Genomic DNA, 19,289 nt, shown 5'->3' with positions numbered 1-19,289 from the left:
TACTGAAAGTGATTCTTCTTGAGAAGGGTTCATGGACTTATATGCTATACAATCATTTAACTTCTGGTAGCATCCATGTTATTTGACATTATAAATATCAAACAGAAAATAAATTTAGGAGATGATTTACTTATCTTGGTTGTATATGTCACTTTGTCCCCCAGCAAGAGTGCAGGAGCACATGAACACATTAAACTGGTCTGCTCGGTGATTCGATTAATTTTGAATACATATATTTGGAACTGCCACTTTGACATTTCTATCAAAGGCATTCACCGAATGGTAACTTATTAACCAGAAATAGAATTCATTTTACGGTTAATTTCATTCTATTTTCCACAGGTACACGATCTAGTACGACTTCACAATCTCATCAATGTGAATAGTGCTCTGATATCAATTTGATATCGTGGGTGTTTGGATTTGTGTTTGTAAAATTCGTTTTGAATCTACGTGGATTGATTCTAAATAAATTGATTTTTGTTTATGTATTACACATTAGAAAATTGATTTCAACACAATGTTGTCGAAAACTTGGAATCAAACTTGATTTTGGATATGTAATTACCAAAATTTACTTCTGACTTAAAACAAATAACATTGCTCAAGCTAGTGTTATTAAAATCGACTTTTAATAAGTTACATAAAATTTGAGTCTAAAACTTCATCAGTAAAAAGCATCGTGTTTAGCCCATTTTATATGAGAAATTTTACTGTAAAATTGAAAATCTCATTAACTGGACATGAACAGTATACAATGTGAGAAACTTATAAAATTATTAAGGTTTTGAGTTGTAGATGGTAACAGATAACTAACATGCATTAATTAATATTGGATTCAAATTTCTTCGATTACATATGGACTCTTTCTAATATGTCTTCTCAAAAAACTTAACAATTTGTATCATCTGTGGTAAGGAGGAAGAAAGTCAAGAAGAGGAAAAAAGTAAACTTAAAGAGAACGTGAATTTATATTTTAAAAAGTAAGACTGAGACTATTAAGCAATTTAAAGAGTATCAGACCATGATTGATACTAAACTTATATAAAAGTGTTCGTTTCATAGTATTTTAACGAGTATTGCAAAAAGAGAAACATAAGATGATGTAAGTACAACTTAATAAATTCAAGATATTCTCTAACTAGACTCCACGATTTTGTTTTTATAAAATCGTATAAAAGAATAGAAGAAAAAAAATAATATTTAACTGTCTTATCTTTGTTTAAGTAATGTAAAACTATTAAATGTGGTATAAAAAAAAATTCTTAAAAACACGACGATGATTGTGAAATGGGATAAGGAATGTTACTAAAACTTCTTCGTCTAAATCCTCGCGGGAAAACTGCAAACATGGTAATTTCTCATTAGAAGTTTGCCGTCAATTGCTCAAAATTATAAGATTTCCATAAGAATGCAGTGTCAAAAATTTCAAACCTCACATAAAAGAAATAAGTTAATATTTTATTTGAAGTTAAAGATTGCGTCAAATTTCTTCTATCAATCGATGTTAAAGAAACAATAACGAGTATATGTCTGGTTAGATATGTCAGTATTATCCAAACAGACCTTGCCGTATTAATTTATTGGCAGTGGTGACAGATACGCTGCAGAAGAAACGCGTATTGTTCACATTGAGATGTTTGTAAGATCAACTCGTGTAGTTAATGAAACCACTTTCTTACGACTTTTCTTCTTCACAAATTGGTTTCAGAAGTCAGAAACTTCATTTATTACATTGAATTTCATTTTGGTACCACAATTTCCGACTTCCTTAGATCTTATCTGAGGAAACCAGCCTCCTCTTGATCTGTGAAAAACACATGGACAAATGAACATACCGTTACTAGAATCGAACTGAGAAAAATATACAATTTAGTATAATTCTCCGAACATGTTTAATTTGATCGAAGTTTAAAGTCATAAAAAGAATCTTTGATACGCCCGACCTTGTTGAATATGGGCTCCACATAATGTTCAACTTGTTAAGTGGGATAAGCCAAGTTTATTTCAACAATCACACCGTCCATTGTGGCAAGTGCTTGGCTCCATCATGCAACTATGTAGGGATGAGACAACCACTCAATTCTTGAAAGGAACCATTTTTTTTTTCTCTTCTTCACCCTTTTGCATGACACATATTTTATAGGATAAGTTATTATGGTTAGGAATTCAAGTCTGAATCTAAGTCACACGTTAAATATAAAAAAAAATAGAGTATTATATAAAGATGAAAGACTCATTAACCCATTGCTTTAAGGTTTTGGGTAGGAAGTGGTGTCAATCCGTAGTTGAACTCATATCTTGTTGGTAATGTGTTTCTCTGATGAACCTCCTTCTTGTTAAACCCAACTCTAGAGTTAGAGTCGATAATTTATCTTGGAAATGGGCCTAAACAACATTCTTCTTGGTAGGTCCAACAATTATTACATTTAATTAGTTAAAAAAAATACTATTAATAAAAAGGTTAAATTAATCAGTGTAAAAGCTGAACAAAGTTTTCTTAATTTTAGTTTTGAAGTGAAGTCGTCAATAAAATGGTGGTTTTAGTTAGAAGTATAACACTGAAAATGGATTATGTATAAAGTATGTGGATAGCAACTCGTCCCATAACTGAATGTCTTCAAAAGGATGGACAGAAAATAATCATATATAGTTTGTAACTATGAATTGGAAGAATCAAACTTGTACTCCTGCGATGGCTAGAACGAAAGTGGAAACTCACTCGAAAACCTTTCAAAATATGTGTAATTATTATTCTTTCAAACGTGCATGAATTCTTCTGTGTCTGGCCACTGGGGTCCCAGCAGAATGAGAAAGAACTGTCATGATTTTTTCTTTTAATTTTTTGGATTATTTTTGTTGAAAAAACATCCAATGGATACACATTTCTTACCTTAGACACTCATTCAAAGACGAACTTATTTTATTTCAGACTCTAGTATTTAAGTTGGTTAAAATAATTTCAGTTGCAAGAACATCTTTATAAAATTTCAATACAATCACATTCTTTCATAGGAAACAGTTGGAAATAACTACATTAATTTATGCTCGATAATTATACAAAAATAATGAAGATCATAATTTTCTCTATACCTCTAGCAACATATTAGTTCTCATGTCTAACAAACATGTAAATAAATGAGTTTGTTTTGGTTTAGTGAATGTGCTATGGGTTTAAGTCTAAAGTATGCAACATATTCGAAACAAAGAGCTTGTTTTTCAAAGTAATGATAAAACTATTTTCCGTAGAAAGATGTGTTTAATACTAAGAAAATATATTCTTTTTATAACTCAGTTTCCAAATTTTTGTTTATATTTATTAAATGTAATTCATTCTCATAAAGTTAATTTTCATTTAAATTTTAAATCTAACTTAATTTTATAAATTGTATTTACAAGATAAGATTTATATACAAATATATATAATTTTAATTGATATGACAATATTAATTAAATATTGAGAGCATGTATTAATATTTCTTAATATTTAACATGATTTTAAAGGTGTAGAGGGTAAATGTTTTTTGCGTTGGTATGTTGCATCTTTGGAAGAGGAAAGCAATATGAAAGTTTGAAGTTTTTAAGCACAAAATGTATGTGTCCACGAAATAGGAGGCAAAATTAAAGATACTTGGCTATCAATATGAATGAATTATTAAGATGGATTTCGAACCAAGCCATGAAATGTATGTATTTAAACGGGTTGTTGCGATGTATAATTGAGGATTTCTGGTATTACTTAACTTTAATTCAAATATTGATGAACATGTACTTTCTTTTCTAACCTATCGGTACATTAATTAATTTTCAAAGATAAAAACCTATATAAATTATAAATGTAAGTCCTAAAATATAAACCCAATATAAATACACGCATATTTTAATGTAAGTCGTAAAATATACATTTTAAATGAATAAAGAATAAAAAAGATCGATTTGAACTGATTAGAAAAAGTTTTTTTTTTTGTTTAATTTGGTTAGTTTTTAATATTTTTGGATAAGATTTATGAATTGAGGAGACTTCGAATACAAGACGGAAACGTATTATATAAACAAACGGTGTATCAGAAAGCAATAAGGATCCGATTGCGAAACCGCACTTGTCGAGGGATGAATGAGCAATAACTGACAGATAATGAGATAAATTTACGTGATACCAGATTCTCAAATCTCATCCCATAAATAACCTTCAACAGGACCACTCGGCAGTTATGAAATTTCTCAAACGGTCCTTCTTTCACCCTTAATTAAAGAAAGAAAGCGATTTCGTAATGCAATATATGAAGTTTACAATGATATGTTTGCATGTGCACATCTACTAATATTAGAATTAGATTTTAGAGAGTGAAATGTTATCTTATGCATATATATACTTTTGCTAAATAGTACAGTTTTTCTTTTGTTTTTAAAAGTTGACCATGTGTAGGAGCTATATAAGTAAAAATGCATTGAGATGGTGGGTAGTGTAAAATTGCAGAAGAATAATAGTAGTATGAAGTGTTGATTAAAGTGGAAACGGCAGAAAGAGAGAGTGGGAAGTAAATATAATAATAAATGCAGACAACCTACTATACAACATCATAAATCACCCCATCTGTCTTCCACACCCTCCCAATTAATGCTTTTTCCTTCCACTCACATTCATTCATATCTCTCTCTCTATATATATATCTATATATATATTTCTCAACGTTCATCATCATCACACACCCAAATCCTAAAAACTCCACTTTCACAAAGATCTCATTTCAAAATGAACCCCACAATCACCTTTCTCTTCTTCTTCACCCTTCTTCTCATACCTTCACCCTCCTTCGCAACCCGACCCGCATCCAGCCCTAATCAAGTCAAGTACTCCAAAGACACCAACAACAACAACCAAGGTGGTGCTTTCGGTGGTGCAGCTGGTCCAGGTGGCTTCTTTGGCCCCGGTGGGGGCTTCAGCATACCCGGATTCGGAAGCGGCTTTGGTAACGGCATGGGAGGAGGGTACGGATCCGGGTATGGAGGTCCGAATGGAGGCTCCTCTAAAGGTGGTATCATAAGACCATCCGTTGTGTGCAAAGACCGGGGCCCTTGTTTCCAGAAGAAGGTCACGTGTCCGGCCAAGTGCTTCTCCTCCTTCAGCCGCTCCGGCAAGGGCTACGGCGGCGGCGGAGGCGGCGGTGGCTGTACCATGGACTGCAAAAAGAAATGCATCGCTTATTGCTAAGCCCATTAATTAAGCACAATAATACGTAGGTAACACTTATTATCGCTTCTACTACTATGTTATCGCAATATATGCAATCAAACTTAGAGTTTAATAGTGACGTAGAACCGGTGTGCAACGATTTTACACTACTCGATCAATCACAAATCATATTTTAATATAGATTTGAAGCATGGAAATGAACTTGTGATTGGATGGTAATGTGAAATTGTTTTAGTAAATGGTGATGTTGATCATCATTTAAGATGATATAAATAAATGAGAAGTTGATACATATCTATGTAGGTGGTGGTTGAAGTTGGTTTTGATTATTATGTATGGATGGAAAATATATTACGAGACAGTGCTTGGTGGATGAAACTATGAAACTACTTATATTAAATTAACTCTGTAATTTTTGCTTATTATATAATGTATGAAGATAGGGTATTATGTTAATTATGTTAATTAAGCCGCTGCTGTTGTTCCATTTGAAGTAATGATGTTGCTTCTGAACTTAATCTTCTTCACATTTCATAATAGATGTGATATGCAGCATATGAGATTTGTATCATGGGATGTAATGAGAAACAATGATTAGGTCATAGATGTGATATGAACCTTCGGTTTCGCATCCATCACCCAACAATAACTGTAAGAAACGTTCTATTAGTAGTGTCTTTGCCAAAAATATATACAACCTCAAATTTATAAAATGCTTCAAATTTTTCTTTCAATAATTAACATAATTCAATAGATTTGTGATACAAGTACATACAAAATGAGAGTTATCTAGTCGTAAAGTAATCAGGGCGCCACTCAAGTTTAAAATTTAATTTTGGTAATCTATATTTTATTAAATACATAACGTATTATCAAGAGAAAATTTTAAATATGATTTCTCATATATATAATACTGTTTGTAATGTGTTGATGGAATTTGAAATTTGAAATATTCTTCAATAAAATTTGAAATTTGACTATGGAAGATTAACGAAGGTGAGACCATTTCTGTTCATATTCGATGTATTTTCTCCAGCAACGTGTAAAAGTGATGAACTATTTTTGTGCTTAAATTAATATTAAATCTGATATTGCATATCCAAACTGACAAATGTAAAATATTAATTTTATCCTCCCTCAAGTTAAACAACACATGAGTCGTTTTTAATATACCAATGTATTATTTTTTCTTTTCCCACGAGTTCATAGTTATTATTGGAAAAGTGGTTGGCATACATACCAGCCTTTTGAAAAAAAAGAAAAGAAAAGGGTTCCTATTTTAATAAATTTTAATTCAAGCTAACATTGCAAGTGGCGTGTTTTTATATTAATAAATTATTAGGCTACCCATATTTGTACGGGTTATGATATAATCTCCAAAAAAAACTATCAGATGGAATTCACTTTAGAAATGAATCACATTTTTTTTTATATTCAACTTCGGATGGAATGATTAACATAAAGATACCTTAAAACTTCATCCTAATATTGGATAAAAAAAATATAATTATTGAATGCATGAAGATAGATAAGATAATTTAATAATTAAGAGGTTTACTAGGAGAAAAAATTATAAAAGTATCTTATTGCATATCGTTGAATGTGTTTATGGTTAAGATAAATACGGTTGAGTTTAAACATGCGTGATTCTCAAAATACGTTGAATGGTCTTATTTTGTTGACCATGCGCCAAGGATTTATTTTTATAAGCTTACAGACAAGCCTTTAATTCCATTTTGAAGTGGTTGTGATTCATTTATAATCTAATAAATTATAAATTCGATTTGTCTCAGTTTCAGGATACAAACATACAGTCTCCTTTTTATTTTTTAATTAATCTAGACTGAAAACTACCCCTTCTTAGATATTTTAATTGGTATATTAAACAATCTCGCAAAGCTTTTACTTTATCCTAATATAATTTGAGAAAAAAAAAACTAGTTAGTGAACCAACACTAAGAAAGAAAAAAAAAGGACAAACTAAATAAAACAAAAAAATATCATCAATTCATAAAACATATATATAATACATAAATAAAGTATTATTTTTAAAAATTGAATTAAATTTAAAGTTCATTAAAACTTTTGTCATAAAAAAGTGTACAAGACTGTATCTCTCTAGTTTTTATATCTTAACATAGTTATCAATAAAATGATTTTTTTCTTAAAAGATTTTTAAATTAATGTCTCTATTTAACATATATATAATCTCGTATAATACAATGAATACTTGTTATTTATTTACAGCCAGTTCTAATCATACAACTATGGTGCGTCCGTTGGATGTTCCACAAAATGTAACCAACAAAAACTTCATTGTCAGCAGACAACTCTTATTATGCGCCAAATCAAAGCAAGATGTTGGCTTTTCACATTGCTTCAGCCTCAGCCGCTACTTTTCAAGCTTTTGAAACCAATATCCTCTTCAAATTATACATATACCCTTTAAATTCATGCAATTTCTTTTAAGAAAACTGTGTTAGCTGTCTCAGGTAATTGCATTACAATGATTGATGTTCGTTAAAGAATTGTGTCAATCCAAACAAAAGGAAAAAGGAAAAAGAATGTTGATAAAGAGAAATAAGCATCATAAGCAAGAAGGCATTTATGTCATTGTTTTTCTATGTCTTAACTCATAAAAATCAGTTCTATGGATAAATATAAAAGTCTAGTACTTTTCTGCATACAGGATCAAGTCAATAAATTTTAGCACTTTTCTGTCAACCACTGTATGTCTATGCTTTTTTGTTTATAATATACATCAACAAATATAGTAATTAACAAGCCACTCGAACAGGTAGCATGCTTTAGACAAGACAAACAAAAACTCAGAAAAAATACTTTTATCCGCAATTATCTGTGGCTAATAATTTACAACAGCAATTCAAACTTCAAAACTACTACCTCCATATGAAAATTTATCATAATGCAGCCCTCAATGCTCCTCTTGCAGCCTCCCGCTTCATCTCAGCAGCCTTACCACTGCCACGGAAGTACATGTATACTTGCTGTATGAAACAAAAAGCAAAAAACAAAAAGTTAATATGTTCAGTCCAAGAGCTAAGTGCATCCACTTATAAAAATAATTTAGAAGTACATCCGAACCTGTATAACCCAGATGCTGATCAAAGTCTCAATGCAGAACAACCCAAATCCGACAAAGTACAAAATCTACAGGTAAATGCCAAGAAAAAAACTTTACAAATCGTTTATAAGCAGGGAAATTTTTGTTGTACAAGGTTTTGATAAAAGTGTAACGTAGCTTTGTGAAAGGACAATTAACAGCATGCAGGAATACTAAAACTTCATTACAGGCGTACTTACTCCAATCACTGCATGGTTACCCACCACATCTATGGCTGCCAGAATGCCTCTGTATCAAAATGAGTCACGGCACCAAGAATTAGGCAAAAAAAAATGACAATAACACCAGCTTCTAGATAGTATTTATCATATCCCAAAATTTATTATCCTGAAGAACCTGGCTATCAGTTTGACTTTCTTAGTCATTCTAGGACCACTTATATATCAACTCTTGTAATTTATACGTGGTATAGTAATTATGCACATGTTCTAGATTCAACTCATGTCAAATTCCATGTAACTCTTTTCATATATATTTCTTTCACTTTTATTTTAAAAAAAGGTTAAAAACTAAGTCCTTTTCCAACAAAATGCGATTGGCTATATGAACCAAACAAGGCCATTTAAAATTCTGAATGTTCATATTACACAGGTAAAGGTCATGTCATCATATAATATGTAAACAATAAGGAATAAGTAGTGAAGTGTACATATATAAAGCTAACTTACGTGAAGGATTTTCCTTTGAAAACTATGGGAGGAGCAACTGCAGCTAAGATACAGAATCCTAGGTGAAGCTGCAAGCACAAAGGGAAATGATAATAAGTGAATTATGTTTGAAATGTGAATCAAAGCTTAAGTGCATAGCAGTAAAACAGTCAATTTACCAAGTAAAACAAGAAAAACCATCCAAAGTTCAAAGAACTATCAGTCCTGCAAAAGTAAAAATAGAACAAATTTCAAATCAAGAGTGTAACCAAATTAGAATGATCAAAATATCCATTCATATTTTGTTCAAATGAGCAAGATCAAAAAATGCAGTTTCTCAAGAATTTATTTTCATCTTACACAAGTGGTGCAATGTAAATAGGAATGCTTGCTATTGTATAGCTGTTGGTAAAAAATTAAACAGTCAAATGACTATAAGTATGTGAAATAATTACCTAAAAGCACGGTATAATGGGCGATACCACAAGACATATGCTCCAGGAATTCCGGCTATGAAGTATATAATAGCAAGAAACCATATTTTCACACCTACAAAGAAGGAAACATTACATAAGCATTGAATTTGTTGACATCTTTGGATTTTGAGCCGTTCAATAAACCACAAAAATCCTTGCTTCGTATCTAAACTTACCTTCTCCCTTGATCCAAGCTGCAGTGACAGCTATAATATTCCATGTGAGGCACAAAGCCAATCCTGCATGATATCAATTTTCATACATTATAGATAAATAAGATATTATTACCATAATCAAATTAAAACATCATCTTCACCAAGCCAAGAAGAAGTCAACAGAGAAAGTGATAAGCAGACAATAGAACAGGTTAGTGCCAACCAGCTACGTCAGTGGTTTAAATCATTTAAAAAAAAACCGGTTCACCAATATTTAATTGTTTATTCTCATACATTTCACCGTCTATCAACTCTTCAGCTTTCTCACAGGCCTTCAATTTATGTATTTTATAAGGATAGCACAAAAATAGTAATAGAAAAGAATTGAAACGCAGACAATGAAAAAAATGATTCTGTATTTAATTTGAGGAATGGATGAGACAGATGCCTTTTTTCCGGTACAGTCAGTATATCAAGATCAAAGAACAACTCCAATTATGTCAGCTGGCCAACTAATGCAGACAGTGATATCTATAACAGAAAAACCGCTAAATTTATGACAAATAGTATTCTCTCACAAGATTTTTCCTTGGCTAATTGCTAGGAGACGATGTAAAGTTTTAGTAAGTAGCATCAATTAAAAGAATACTGCAATATGCAAATATTATAATAAGACACCTTTGGATAACTTTTTTTACAAAAAATAAAAAATAACTATATAAATCCAACCATTAGGTTTAAAGTACTCATAAACTCACATCTACAAAATTTCATACAATTTAAAATTTAATTGATACTTGATTGCACCGTTTTAGTTTTGAAAATATACCATATCAATCCAACCATTGTTTAGAGATTAAACACACATAAAGAACAACAAAAAACCATAGAAAACATACAAAGGAGAGCCTTCATACAGAATCAACTAAAAAAAGATATCAATGTGCATGAGATACCATCAATAATTGTTGGCTTAAAAACAATGCATTGACGCAAACCATATTGCAATGGAAGAAAAGATGGGATAACTTGCCTAACAATGAAGTAAAAGCAACATATTGCAGTCTTTGAAGATGAACTGGAATTTCATTGGCGATATCATGATGGATAATTGGGAAAAATGGTGGCCAATTCTTCTCCTCAAGAACAATTCCAGCTGTAAAATAGTGTAATTATGCACTTGAAGAGTAAAAGCAGAACCAAAGATATTTATAGTCCAAGCATTAAGCACGAGTAAACATTTTTTTAAGAAATGAGTTCACTCATGTAGAATGGATGGAGAGCTACACGCAATGTAAAATCTATAGAATTCTCTAGCAGTAGTGCTCTTCCACCATTCTGTTGAATGCCAAAAGCAGCCAAGGAAACAAGCAAACTTATCGCAAACATTAGTAGATCTCAGAATAAGGGAAGGATGTGGAAAGTGAACAATAGAAAAGGCCTTATTCCACTACGTAAGCTGCAAAGTGAACAGTAGAAGGAATGAAAGCAGTTAAGATGATTAAGGAAGTTAGATGCTCAATCAATAGTCATGCCGTCAGATAATTGGGTGGTTGAATAAGAGATATCAATTATAAAGTAGTTGGACAGATAATATTGTGAGAGCAGAGTCATAGAACTCAGTTGCAAAGGAGCAACTCAATACTGTCCATTCTTCTCTATTCTTATAGCCTATCTAGATTCTTGGAATTACAAAAGCCCTAACTAACTATCATCAAGTACAAATATAACTGAAATGAATTTACCTCGTGCAGCAGCTTCTTCTTTCCGTCTGACTTCCTATAATTTAATAAATGGATAGATATTAAAACACAGGAAACCTCCCAGGCATGTGTTGATAATAAGGAATCAGTAGAGAAAGCTTCACAAAAACCAGTAGACATTCTAAAAATAGATCAGGAAACAGCATAACTTGTAGATGATGACATTTAAGAAGATGCATACTTCAGGCATCAGCACATCATTTAATCACAACAATTTCAGATAACCTCCTAACATCCATACTTTAAAATATAAGATGGTGACGATAAATGATCAATTATTCGTCAAAAGAAGTTTAGAATTACAGTTGATGATGATGATGATGATAATTTGGAACAATTAACCAAATGGCCGGTTAAGTCAATATATGGTTTACACATTTACCACTTGCCTAGTTATTTGTTGTTAGTCTAGACATGTTATTTTCCGGTAATTTATAAATAGTAAATCAGTCAAATTATATATATTCCACTGTCAAAACTAGTTTTTGTGTACGGGTATCAAGATTATACCACAGACAAAAGAGGGGTAAGAGCAGAAAAGAGAAAAAGAAAACAAAGAACATGATTGTTCCAGGTCCCAACCTCTGTAGTCTGTTAGGAATCAACTACGGAAAATCCCAACAATAAAGTGTGCATATAGAGGTCCTGAATCACATTGCATACCTGTTCCCTTCTTCTCAATTCAGCCTCCTTGGCTTGGAGTTCCTTTTCCTTCTTTTTCAAATCCTAATGGTAAAACAGGTCATATTTGGAAACCAAACAATCAATTTTCACAACAATTTTTATTTTTGAATAGAACAAAAAAAGGAAAAAAAAAATAAAAGAGAGACTTTTGGGATTTCAATAACCTCAATTTTTATTACATACCGTTGATGGATCAAGAGGTATATCAACTGTCGCGCCAAAACCATAGTTGTAATCAGCAGGTTCAGGATTAAGTGGTGATAGCCTTGAATTTGTGGCAGGGACAACACTTCCAGGATTCTGAAAATTTTAGAACATCGAGATGCATAAGGTGTAGTCAAGCAGTTGTGAACAATTAATAGGGTTTTAACCCAGGTGAAACATATGAGTAAATGGTTTCCTTTGGAACACAATGTAAACTATTCTCATTCCCTTACTATGTGTTTCAGTTGTACGAAAGTTAAACAAAGACAATACAGAGAAGGGGAGAAAACAAAATAAAATACATTGGGCAATATTTTCTGTCAAAAAAATTTTCTTGTGTGGCTGATTATTCTGAGAAGTGTGACAAAGTCAATTGACATGGATTGCACTATATGAAAAAGAAAGTTCGTCAGGATCCGGATAGTTCAGCAATCATAAAGATGAAAAGGGGAACGTAGTTTATGACTCATACTTCGCAAACAACATCACCACTTAGCTCATTTAAGTTAAACAAACAAGATTGCTCACCAATTCACTTATGGCTTTAAAATCATTAATAAAATTATGCACACAATATAATATGATTTACTAGTGCTTAATCAACAAACTCACTGTAGTGTAAAATGCACCCCCACTGTAACTTGATTGGCTTGATTTTTTTCCCCTCACAGCTGGTTCCTGTAAGTGTAAAAAAGATTTGAAGGGTCAGGCAAGAGGAAGCATTGCAAATAAAAACACACAGTTTACCTGCACAGAAAAATTCAACCTTAAGAAACAAGTATAAAACTATTCTAAGTGGGGATTTGACATCAGAGGGCTCAAACAACGAAATCTATGAAATCCTCAAGTACAATAACTAATTTTCAAATTGTATATAAATCATACATTAATACACTTACTATAAATATCATCTTATTCAGACAAACATATATGCTCACAAAAACAGATATACACTTACTATTGTGTTGAAAGGGCAACTTTCCTTAAAGCTTAAGTTTTTTTATTGTCAATATACAAGCCCATTTTATTTTATGCTAAAATGTAATTTAATCTAAAGGATAGAACAACAAGGATTGAATTTACACTTGATTAGAAAGGCTCTAATACCATGTCAAGAACCATATATCCTAAAATCTGTAAGTGGTCCATGGAAGATTTTGTCTCTAATATATTCTAACTTAAACAAGTATATGGTGTGGTGCAAGGATGTACTTACTATTATGATGTAGGTTAGTACCAAACTTACTTAGTAATAAATCCAACATTGGTTTGGTGCTACTTCTTCGGGTCGTCCCTAGCTTCTTGGTAATCAAGTCAATTACTATTCATTCAGTGTTCTTTCTATAGCATGGTGTCAGAACCCATTTAAAACGTATCCAAAACCCTCTGAACGGACGCCAGATGTCAAGCAAAGGAAGTCTGAGATTCAGAAAGTGGAAAACAGGTGTGTGTCGCGGATTGGACGAACGTTGTTAACGGTAGAGTAAAACTGAAATTTTTCTAAGTTTCGTGCCACTTCTCTGCATGCACCAGCCATCTTCAACCTTCTGAAATCTCTTCCTTCTCTCTAAAAGCTCTTCCTTCTCTCTACAAAATCTCACCCTTTCTCTTCTCCGATCACCACTCAGGCACCGCAGAAGCACTTCCGGCGTCAAGAGCTTCCAGTTAAACCGTTCGGTTTGTGAAGCTGAGCTGGTAAGTTCTTCTTTTCACTTAGTCGTGCGTTTTCTTTTACATGCAAACCAAGTTATGGTTTCATGTGTTGATCGCTCCTCTAAAATGAGAGGTTCTAATAGTGTTTTGGTTTTAATTGGTTTAGTTGGGAAATTATCGAGCGTTGAGGGTAGAAGAACTTATAGTGGTGTGAACTGTATTCTGCCTCTGTGAACGTCCGGTCACGCTCAGAGGTAAGGGAAACTTATATAATTTGATTTGTATGTTTGTTTGGATTGCATGTACGTTCGTTGAATTCACTGAATTAATATGAAATATGATTGTTGCTATGTTTTGATTGTATGAAGTATGGAAATTTACTATGATATGAATGTATGAAATTATGAAAATAAATGTTGAGAAACGAGTTGAGATAAATAATTCTAAGTATGAAATTCCCTATGATAATGTACGTTCGTTACTGAATGGTCGTTGACCGTTCGGTTTTTCTCGGGAACTCGTTTAGAACTGGATTCTTTCATTTGGAAGGAATTTATGTTGAGGACGAGCGTCTTCGTCTAGTACAATTTGTGTACAGGCGTTCCACCAAGGATATCCTTTCCTTGGTATTTTAATATAAATTATATCTGTGTAGTAGTATGTCCGTTCGTTCTTGAACATTAGTCAAATGATATCTTATATTTACCAAGCGCTCCTACTATTCTGTGCTAGGTCTTTCACCAAGGGCTCGTATTATTTAATGCTAGGTCTTTCACCAAGCGCTCGTACGATTTAGAGTTAGGTCTTTCACCAAGCGTTTGTACTATTTAGTGCTGGGTCTTACACCAAGTGCTCATTCTCTTTTCTATAATCTATCTTGATGAAAATAACGTTCGTCCAAATTCAATAGAGTTCTCTCTCTACCATGCTCGGTCATTGACTGGCATTCAGTTTTCTCGATGCTAAACTCAAATAAGCTAAGTATTTACAAGCGTTCGGTTTCTTCATGTGATTCTTCTAAGTATTATTCTTTGGTGTATCCATTGGTTTCGGCCTAGAGTCTTAGTACTTGGCATGGGCTTTTCGGTGTTCGGTTTGAGCTCTCAAGAGTCAGTTCATTTAATTGGCTCACTTTGTAAATAACATTCGTTCCATTCGTTCTTGTGATATCTAATTGTACTCGGTTTCTTTCTCAACCCGATAGTAACCCTCTCGGTCTTAATCTGATCTGGAACTGGAGACCTCTCGGTCTCGCTCCAAGTGTTCGGTCTCGTTCTGAGTTAGGGTTGAACGTTCGGTATTTGGTATCCTAAGGGATCTTCGTTAAAAAATTGAAGTTTGAAAATAAAAGATGATGGAATATGATGTAGATGAAATGAGTATGATTATGAACGAGTATTCCGGGGAGGAATATCTGATGAATGGATATTGGAATTTGGTAAAGTATGAATGTGGGCATGCTAAGCTGGCGGTTCATCCTGATGTCCCGTGATTACTCGTCCTAACGTAGAGGAGGGTAAGTCATGTGGGGGAACGGCAGGAGGTCCTAGTCCTTATGGTTAATTTGGACAGATAGGACTAACCTCGGGTGGCAGCTGTTGAGGGTATCCCAGTTACTACATCACCGGGGTGCACAAACGTCGTAGCTACACAGAATGGGGTGCACGAACGTCGTAGCTACACAGAATTCATACAGTCCGGACAGTCAGTCTAGTATTAGGCTTTGCATGAACGAATGATGAATTATCTTGTTTGGTTGATTGTGTGAAATATATGTTTATACATGAATTAAATTACATAAGCTTACCCTATGTTTCCTGTCTTGTCTGTTTTGTACGTTCGGTTGTCCTTCTGTTGCAATGATCATCCATGTAGATGTGAGCAGAAGGAGACGAGCTACTGGAAGAGGCGCTGAAGGAAGAAAACTTAGTAGAAGTAGAAGTTAAGACCGAACAGTAGAACCGTTCGGTCAGTAGTATAGTCTGATAGTAAGGTGATCGCTCGATCACCTTTTCCCTTTGTTTTTGTATGATCGTTCGGTATGGGCTTTTGTAAACGGTTCGGTCAGAATTGCTTAGTTTTAAGATGATCGTTCGACCATCTTTTCCCCTTTTCTTTTGGTAGGACCGTTCGGTATAGTATTTTGTAAACCGTTCGGTCGGGATTTGCTTATGTTGTTCGGTTTTAATTTTCTAGTTTTCCTGTAAGGCGGTTCGGCCACAAGCATACTTCTCTTTAATGTAAGACTGATCTGTAATATTATTCAATGTGATTATTCTATCATATAGTTTTAGACTGTATTTTTGGGATGTTACACATAGAGTATAAACATTAGACAAGACATCAGTTAGAGTCTGTTTAGTTTGAGAAAATCATTTTCGTTTTCATCCGCAATGTAGAACAAAAATATTAATTTTCGTTTAAATTTTTATTTTCAAAACCTTGGCATAGGAAACAGTCAAAATGCTTTTCCTGTAAAAACCTCTTAATTTTGGATACAGGCAACAAACTAAGAACAAGACATTATTTATGTAAATGAAAGTGAAAACAGAAAAGGAAGGACAAAAACCATTTCTAAAACCAAACAGACCCTTAATTTTCATCTTTGGTATAGGAAACAGTCAAAATGCTTTTCCTGTAAAAACCTCTTAATTTTGGATACAGGCAACAAACTAAGAACAAGACATTATTTATGTAAATGAAAGTGAAAACAGAAAAGGAAGGACAAAAACCATTTCTAAAACCAAACAGACCCTTAATTTTCATCTTTGGAAAAAGAATTGAAGACTGTTGCCAAGCTACGAAGCCAAAATATATAACATAACATGTGACATGACGTTTATTTATGAGGAAGACCAGTTAATTTACCACCTTAGCTTTTAGATATGTTGCATTCACTATCCTCTGTGGAACTTGCAACCATAGCCTTCTTTTAGCATTTATATATGCTGTATGATTGAATGTTTCATTCACTGACCAATAAGAGACATTGAAGCACAAAACAATATAATTGATATCCTTTCTTGACATTATCCATGCTATATATGCTTCATGATTATTATTCAGACTCTTATTATTTGGTTTTTATCTTGCAGGGCATATAATGCGAATACATATTATATAATATTAAAAGTATGCATCTATAATTCAACCACCGTCAAACACAAGAGGTAAATCACCGTTTATTTGTTGAATGAACATGCCAGTTTTAGAAAACGGCTATAGGCTTAGGCTGTTATCCGCTTTTGTTGATGATGGTTATATATTATTTGCAGCTTCTTCCATTAATTTGTTCCAGCAGCTTTCTTGACTAGGATCCATGAAAAGTTTTCCATGACAGAGTAACTGTGTATTCTATCAGCTGCATGCAGTTGATCTTATCCCATAACTTAAGAATTCCTGACATTTTACCCCTAACGTATTCTATAGAGAGAGTATACACAAGCACCGAAAAAAAAATATTACCCTGGATACTCAACGAAAATATTTGCATGCAATTCTATTGTTTATTTATTGCAAGTTCAGAAAGAGGTGTTTTCTGTACTCAATTCAAAAGGCACCTTATTAAAGGCAAAGAAAAAAATAGCAGAGACATAAGATTCTTCCAACATGGAAAATAAAGTCATAGACAACCCAAAATCCCGGTTCTTCGGTGATAAAGTTCAAATATAGTAAGAAACAAGTCCACCGACAAACAATCACAATAGTTCCCAACCCAAAAAAAAACAAAAAAAACACTAATATATCCATTATTCAAAGCTCAAATACCACTGAACAAGATCAAATTGAGAAAAAAAAGCGCACACCCAGTTCACAAAAACTTAACTTTCTGAAAGTAACACTCATGAGGAAGAGAGAAAAGGACTTACAGAGAAGGGATTGACTTCTTCTTCATCGAAGGGATTACTATCATAGCGATGAGCCATGCGAGGACGTTAACGGTGCTAACAAGAAAGTAGCCTCGGAATTGTAACCAGAGGACTGCAAAGATCTGGAACTATTCACAGAACAAGGTACCAAAGGGATAAAAGAAAAGTTTTTGAAATGTTGAGATAAAAAAGTATTGAAACTTGCTATGCAAGGGAAGAAAATGGCTGGAAAAACAACAAAAAGGCAATAATACCAGCAGTTTAGACAAGAGAATGGTCTTTGGTCAGCTTCAAAGAGAGAGAGACTCCATCTTCAACGTTGCTATCATAAAAATGATTTGGAAAAAAATATATTGCAAAGAATTGAAAGATTAATTAGTTGTTGATTATCGTTTACTACATGTTTATTTTGTATTCTTTGTGCTTACAAGTTTGGCTTTAGACTTTCGAATTTAGGACTAATTTTTTGTGTGTGAGCTTGATGTTAGTAGATATAATTATTTAATTACCCATGATTAATTACTTAAAATAAAACAAAAGAGTTCACCATTTTTGTATTATTAATCAAATAAAAAATACCATTTTTAAAATCATTAATTTAATTTAATTAGTTATGTACTACATTGATAATATTTAAAATTATGTATTATACGTAAACGGAGTTAGATTAGTTATTAATAGACTATGATCTAATCATATCTACTTCAAATAACCCATTAAAAATATAAATGTCGGTTAAAGTTAAACTAACCATAATCACGCTCTAATGCTCAAATAAATAAATATTTGGAGAGTTTATTTGAAATTGATTAATGAACTGAAAAAATGTGTCTTATAATCTTCCCTTGGTTCAAAATACTACTTAATAAATATTCTTTATCTAAATGGTGGAAATCGTTGAAACCGGATTGGTTGACCTCGTTGCATGTCTTGTTATTACAATTGCAACTCTTAGAAATGCTTAAGGAACTCTTTTCTTTCTTAAATTAAATATTATTTCCTTGTGCTGTTTTCATAAGAAAATGAATTCTACATGTCTATTGTAAATTCTAAATAAGTAACTAATCTAAAGAAATAATAGTTGAAGAGTATCAGGTATCTGTGCCAAATCCTCAGAGACATGCTTCAGATAATGTTACAGTTCAACCACTATTTTTTTCTGTCTTATTGTATTTAGGTTCTACAGTATCTTTTGTTGAGATTCTTATAACTTAGTCTGAAAAATGTTTTTAAACTGTATGTTTGCATCATATATACTAATAATAAAATATTAGTATTTTATCTTAATATATATATATATATATATATATATATATATATATATATATATATATATATATATATATATATATATATATATATATATATATATAACATTAAAAGTTGTTGTTGCCTGTTCACTTCGCCGAAGTTGTAAAGTTGTAAGTCTTCGGTTGAAACTTTAAAATCAAAACAATTGATAAAAGATGGATGAATGACCACAACCATTGACGCTCGAC

General features: G+C 32.5%; 2 protein-coding genes across 2 annotated transcripts; one reads left to right on the top strand and one right to left on the bottom strand.

Moving 5' to 3' along the window:
• Window positions 1-4,690: 4,690 nt before the first annotated feature.
• LOC108341814 (glycine-rich protein 5) lies at window positions 4,691-5,572 on the top strand. The gene has a single exon (XM_017579466.2). The coding sequence runs from the start codon at window positions 4,754-4,756 to the stop codon at window positions 5,210-5,212; it is 459 nt and encodes a 152-aa protein (XP_017434955.1). The 5' UTR covers window positions 4,691-4,753; the 3' UTR covers window positions 5,213-5,572.
• Window positions 5,573-7,878: 2,306 nt separating this feature from the next.
• LOC108341007 (secretory carrier-associated membrane protein-like) lies at window positions 7,879-18,191 on the bottom strand. Its single transcript, XM_017578605.2, has 14 exons — window positions 18,045-18,191; window positions 17,791-17,918; window positions 12,881-12,946; window positions 12,248-12,364; window positions 12,044-12,106; window positions 11,363-11,396; window positions 10,651-10,773; window positions 9,639-9,701; window positions 9,442-9,535; window positions 9,166-9,211; window positions 9,008-9,075; window positions 8,519-8,567; window positions 8,300-8,365; window positions 7,879-8,202 (listed from the first exon to the last, which is right to left on the bottom strand). Exons 2-14 carry the CDS (start codon window positions 17,845-17,847, stop codon window positions 8,116-8,118), a joined length of 933 nt encoding a protein of 310 aa, XP_017434094.1. The 5' UTR covers window positions 17,848-17,918; window positions 18,045-18,191; the 3' UTR covers window positions 7,879-8,115.
• Between the last annotated feature and the right edge of the window lie 1,098 nt (window positions 18,192-19,289).

This window comes from Vigna angularis, chromosome 6 (assembly GCF_016808095.1).
Source record: "Vigna angularis cultivar LongXiaoDou No.4 chromosome 6, ASM1680809v1, whole genome shotgun sequence".
Taxonomy (NCBI): Eukaryota; Viridiplantae; Streptophyta; class Magnoliopsida; order Fabales; family Fabaceae; genus Vigna; species Vigna angularis.
Note: the sequence above shows the minus strand (reverse complement) of the source record. Positions and strands in the feature narration are given on the sequence as shown.